Raw genomic sequence first — 6,589 nt, 5'->3', positions numbered from 1 at the left:
TCTTTAAAAAGGTATAAACAAAAGGCCTTATATTATAATTCTTCTCAAAGGTAAAGTGAAACATATTGGAGTTAACTACAAAAAATTACTGAGAAAGGGTAAATATGTATGGTATACTTAAATAATTCACCGATAATTAAATAATTCACCGATAATTAAATAATTATGTTACATGTTTCATACCATCGTACGTAGAGTAGCGGCAGACCTAGAACTTTTTACTATAGGGGTAAAAAAAAAATATTATAAATAAAAGTACTTACAATACAATATAACAAACATTAAAAAAATTCATTAATTTTTATTAGGTTAGAGTATTATGTCCATTTTGTTTATGTCAACTTTACGTATTTTTCTTCAATACCATTATATTAAAATCTCAATCGAACTTCACCCATTCTGAAGGATTCTACATTCAATATTAATATAATATTTTTCTATAAACACTTTTAATCTATTTGCACTAAAGCACACTTGTTTTGAGTTTTTTTTTTTTTTATTTGATATTATGCTAAATGCATTTTTCAACCTTCAATTAATTAGAAATAAAGAAACATGTAAACAGAATTGCAGGCAAAAGAAGAAATTGAATGAGATAACAAATCAAACGAAATTTTGTTGAGTCCCTAGAAAATCAAGTGAAATTATAGATTTATTACCTGTAGTACATTGTGAGTTGTGACATTTAGGGGAGAATCATGTACACGTTGTTGGAGTTGATATTTTATCTTTTTCTTTTATAGCAATTTTTTTGTTTTGTATAAATGATTCAGTATTTGATCACCAACAAGCGTCGCCTAATCTAGATTCGAAACAAGTAGGATAAAAAAAATGATAAAACTCTTTCGTACCAAGCTTTTAACAACAACGTACTTGAGGCTCGAATTAGGCTCGAATTCGAGATCATTAGCTAAGTTAGAATAACCCTTATGTTAGTTGATCAACGTGCTTGTTGATTGGGTGGGGGATAAGATTTTCTTTGATTTTTTTTAAGGGATTAACAATTAGGATTAATAGTGATTAATATTATAAAAATACCATTTTATGTATACGATATAAAAAAATCTAAATTTAAGGAGGGCGGCCGCCAACTCTAGCCCATCCTTGTGTGGTACAGAGTATACTCTTAGTGCCTGTTTGGGAGGTCCCTTTTGATTTTCTCTTCTCTTTGAAAGTAAAAGATAGGCCAAATAGATTTTTACAAAAGCTCTTATACTAAAAAATATTTTTTTTTATAATTAAGAAAAAATCAAAAGACAAAAGCTCCTAGGAAGAATTTTTTTTATGTTTTATCAGCTTCTTTTAAAATGTTTTCTATTTTTGAAATGAATAACTTTTAAGTTAAAAAATTTATATAATCATCAAATGGTTTGTAGCTTTATTTTTAAAGCACCTTATTTAGTTTTAGCTTAAAAATAACTTTTAGCTTTAAAAAAAAAAACAAAAAGTTGCCAAACAGATATAAATCTTTTTTTGTGAGGGTAAACTAATAATATTATTACTTTGCAATAAAAAAACTAATAATTAAACTGTTGATATAATGCCAAAGGTAATGTTCAACTTGTGCTCATTTTAATTAATATATTTTCATATATATACATGGGTTTACATTTCTGCAGCTGCTGTAGTGCAGCAATCAAATAATTGCCATATATATACGTTAAAGTATTAAATGCGGGGAATCATAATCATACAAAAGATGAAAATATTAAATGTAAAGAATCATAACCATACACCTGTCGTTACTGTACGTAAAGCGGCTGCAGAAATGATTTTACCATATATATATATATATATATATATATATATATATATATAGGGACAAGTTATATTTACAAACTTTTTTTGTTTACAAACTACACTATGTTCTCCCGGGAGAACACAGTATAATTTGTAAAAAAATTTCAAAAAAATTTGTGAACGGACCCTTCCCGGGAAAACATAGTGTAATTTGTAAAAAAAAATTCAAAAAAGTTTGTAAACGGATCCTTCTCCATATATATATATATATATATATATATATATATATATATATATATATATATATTACATTACATGTTTATTCATTGTTAAACTAGCTCCTATAGTTACGGAAAAAATAATTCATATTTGGTTGCAGTTTATAAATTCATGTTTAAGAACTAATTAATTCTTCTAAAAATAGTATTTTTAATACCGCCTATGCATTATTTTATATTCAAGAGCTACTATTTTTTTTTTTTTTTGGTAAGAAGAGCTACCATTTGAATTTGAAACTTGAGGATATATAAATAAGTTCTCTCAAATATCGTAATGTAATAATTTCTTTATCGAAATCTGTTGTATCTTTTACCACTCGCGAATGATAGTAAACTTTGTTAGTTAATTTTTATTTTTATTTTGTAATATGTTAATTTTCTTTTCAATAAGAAAAAATAACGACATTTTGGACATATAACATGATACATGGGGAATATGAGGTTGCATAGTTAGCACACATGTGGTGTGTATCTTTTGGCCTCAAACAAGAACAAGAAGTCAAGGGAACTAAGAATGCTTTTCAAAGACTTCAAGCTACTTGTTTTCGGCCATTTATCCAATATATTATGGCACGACACTAGACAATAACATTATATGAATAAAATAATTGAGCAAAGTTAACAAGGATCATACATATAATTGTAACATTAAGACTAGTAGTAATCAACAAAAATAATAATAAAATTATCAACAACAAAAAAATGTTGTCCGAACGGCATACTTACGACTATTGATTCAAGTAGTAAAAATTTTATTTTTCTTAATCAAGAGTTTACAAATTTGAGTTTCTCAATGGAGAAAATGGGGTTACCAAAAACTGCCCTTATGTTGATCCTACAGTGCTAAAGAAGGACTAGAAGAACAATAATCTTGAGCCTGATATTGATCAGACACAACAACCTTAGAAGTACTAGAGGGAGGCATTGCTGATAATGAGAAGAAAGGTGTTGAATCATCATCATAAAGAAAATTAAGGCTCATTGTGATGATGATAGTAAAGACCTGAAGCAGCACGTTGAAGATCATCATCATCCCTACTACAAAGCACTTGTGCGTACTGCATTAGGTTTGGAAATCCTTCCTCTGATGAATAAGATAAGGGAAGAGGTTGACCAACCGGTGGTGGAACCTCATCAAGTGGTGGTGCAGGAATAGAATGTGTAGAAGCTGAAGCATTATTAGTTGATGAATCCACTTCCATAGTAACTAGTTCAGGAAAATTGAGCTTGGCCTTGTTTCCTTTGAACTTCAATGCTGCAGCATCATAAGCAATAGCTGCAGCCTCTGCCGTGTCAAATGTGCCAAGCCACACTCTAGCTGCCTTTTTAGGGTCTCTTATTTCGGCTGCCCATTTTCCCCATGGTCTCTGTCTAACACCTCTATAATGTCTCTTTCTTGCATTGCCTTAAAATTGTTGAAATTATAGAGATGTAGATATAGAGGGAGGAAGAATATGAAGAGAATAATAGACGGAACAATATTATATATTGAAAGGAAGATTAACTTATATAATAAATTTTTTTACATCTAATTGGTGATTATTGATTCAGTTACATCTAACCGTTCATATATTTAATAAGAATTAATAATTAAAATTGAAAGTGTAATTTATATACATGTAAAATAATCATTAATATTGATTTAAGTGATAAAGAGTTTGTTCCCTTTAATCAGAGATTTCGAGTTCGAGTAATAAATCATCAAATATTACGAGATGGAAAAACTAATCCTAAGAGAAAATTAGAGGCTTCTGGTTAGTTCATTTTAGTCCAAGTTGTCATTTGTAAACACAAGGTTTCAAAATAGTGTGCGGAAAGTAGAGAAGCCAATGGAAAATGCACACTGAAAATACCAAATCAGTTGTTGTTGCTGTAAATGTCAACATCATCCCAAGATAGGCTCAACAAGCCTGGGATGGTACATAAGAACCAATAATGATAATATTGAGGGTAGATAATGGAAATGTCATTTAAACTCGGATTGGCAGATCAAGAAATATAAAAATCCATATGCAACAAATGCACATTTTTTTGCGAAGAAAAAGAAAACATAGGATAATAGAAAATTTTGGTTGATTTTCTTTACTTTTCAATAAGAGGGAAGGTATATCACGTTTGTTGCACTTAGGTAATTGGTGAAAATATCTATATGAATATGTTAGAAACACACTGGGAAAACCTTTATTCAGACATGTCTTCATATAAGTAGAGTATACTATTCACAAACAATTAAAAATAAATTGATGAGATCCTGATTCATGATAATTGAGAATACTTTATAACAACATCATTGGTAATATAAATTAAGAATAGAAATTTAGGGAATGAAATGAGCCTTGTAATAGTGTTTACCTTGAGGTATAGGCTGAGATGATTCTTCCCTCTCAATAAATTCAGAAGTGTTTATCTGCCCATGTGAGGTTGGGAAGATGGTGCTATTGTTGGTACTCATAAGATGTGAAAAGGGTGATGGTGAAGCTTCTTCCTTTTGATTCTCAGATGGTGTTTGGTGAACAAGAAAGTTAAAAGCTACCCTTTTCTCCTCTGATACATGATCAGAAGGAAGAGGCCTCTTCCCTTGTCTTGGATCCACTTTGCTCAACTCTATCTAACTGATTTTCTACTCTTATATTTTATACACTTTTTCTACCTCAGGTTATATAAGCTTGCCGATGAGGTGCTACCAAAACCTTGATATAAAAGCAGATCTAGGATTTCTATAATAAGAAGATCAGTGATTTGAAGATGAATGAAACCAAGATCAAAAATGGGGATTCTGTTTGCTTGTCATCTTTTAAATAAAAAAGATAATTGAAAAAAAAAAATAAAAAAAAAATAAAAAAAAAATGAAAGAAAAGAACAAGATAACATGTGCTTGCTTGGAGGGCTTCCATTGCTACACGTTAAAGTCAAGTTTGTCCCTCGGAGATTTTTTGGGTGCCCAAAATAATTAAAAAAGAAATGAAGTTTCTTTATATGTTAAGTTTATATTGTGCAGATTATAATAGAATATTATAATAAGGGACAACCCAGTTAGGGAAAAGTAGGTTTGGTGTGTATAGGTTTTACACGTGTCTGCTTATGTGATGAGAGTGACTTTCTTGATATTCTACTTTGTTGGGATTATTTTGTCTGTATTTACTTGTTTAGAGCGCAGAAAGAGGTATGAGGTATAATACATTCAATTTATATCTATTTTTGTTTTCTGGATAGTTCTATCGAAATTTTTTAATATGATCGACGATTACTATGGTCTTTTCATTAATTTTTTTTTTTTTTCCTTCTCTCTCTTTTCTTCTCAATCTTTTTTCTCTTTCTCTTACTTTAGTCCTATCAAAATATTTTTGCACCCAAAACACATTAACTTCGCTCTTAGTTTTGTTTTGGGTGCAAAAATGGTATTTGTTTTGGGTGCAAATGGTATTTGTTTTGATCCTTAGTTTGCATCAGCTCGGACACATGCAGAATACAATTATATGTATTTTTGAATTGTATTTTATTTCAATATTAAAAATATAACTTTCTCGGTCACTTGTCTTATTAATAGTTTAAAAAAAATTGAGCACATACTTTGTTGATATAAGAGGCATTAAGAGTTCCCACTCCTTGATTAAGAAAAATAAAAAAGTCATGTGGAAAATTATGCGAGAGGTTATTATAGCGCATTTAAATGCGCTAAAGGCTGTCATGTTGAACCATCCAAAATATAAATTAATTATGAGTATAAAAAAGTCATAACAAAAAAATAAAATAAGGAAAGACGTAATTTTCACTCAAAATCAATGATACATTTATAATCAAACACAAATCAACTTATTTAAATTCAAATATCTCTATTTAGAATCAAGTCAACCTCCAAATAATTCACGCTCTTTCATCACCGCAAAATAATTTAACTATATTAATCACCATGCCAAATCGCTACACAAATTTCATTTATAGCAACCCATCAAGTCCTCCTCTTCCATCATTATTTGGTACAATATTTGAAAAGTTGGTCATGGAGTCTAGTATAGGGGACTTTAGAAAATTGATAATAGTGAAATGCTCTATTTTTTTGGAATACAATAGTGAAATGCTCTTTAACAAAGTGTAGTCTTATTTGCTATTCACTGTAATGGTCAAAATGTTAATGAAATAATTAATTGTGAGTGAATTTGTGGTGGCGATAGAGCCCATTATTAATGGTTAGAGAAAATAGTTTATTAGCAAGTGAGAAGAGGAAAATGTGACACGTACGTACTAAAGAGGAGAGCCATTTGAATTTGAACAAACTGACTAAAACTTAGGTATAAAAATAAGGCTTTTTTTTCTTTTGTTCCTCGTTAATTATTTAATAATTATTTTGTCCTTTATTGCAAACTATCTACCAATCTGTCCCTCTTTAATCGATTAAGCCAAAAATTTAATTGATTAAATGGTCAAATGAAGATTTAATCGATTAAATCTTCAACTTAATCGATTAAATCTTTCTCTTTATCAGAAGAACAACCTTATGCATGGGAGATTTAATCGATTAAATAGGGAGATTTAATCGACTAAATCTCCAAGTCAACGATTTTTGCCTATTT

The 6,589-nt window shown here is 29.6% G+C and overlaps 1 protein-coding gene across 1 annotated transcript; it reads right to left on the bottom strand.

Moving 5' to 3' along the window:
- Positions 1-2,746: 2,746 nt before the first annotated feature.
- LOC133289816 (ethylene-responsive transcription factor ERF113-like) lies at positions 2,747-4,762 on the bottom strand. Its single transcript, XM_061487818.1, has 2 exons — positions 4,371-4,762; positions 2,747-3,423 (listed from the first exon to the last, which is right to left on the bottom strand). The coding sequence occupies exons 1-2, from the start codon at positions 4,468-4,470 to the stop codon at positions 2,990-2,992; spliced, it is 534 nt and encodes a 177-aa protein (XP_061343802.1). The 5' UTR covers positions 4,471-4,762; the 3' UTR covers positions 2,747-2,989.
- Between the last annotated feature and the right edge of the window lie 1,827 nt (positions 4,763-6,589).

Source organism: Gastrolobium bilobum, unplaced genomic scaffold (assembly GCF_033153095.1).
Source record: "Gastrolobium bilobum isolate Gb01-03AN ecotype WA unplaced genomic scaffold, APGP_CSIRO_Gbil_v1 utg140707, whole genome shotgun sequence".
NCBI lineage: Eukaryota > Viridiplantae > Streptophyta > Magnoliopsida > Fabales > Fabaceae > Gastrolobium > Gastrolobium bilobum.
This window is presented reverse-complemented; position numbering and strand designations above follow the sequence as displayed.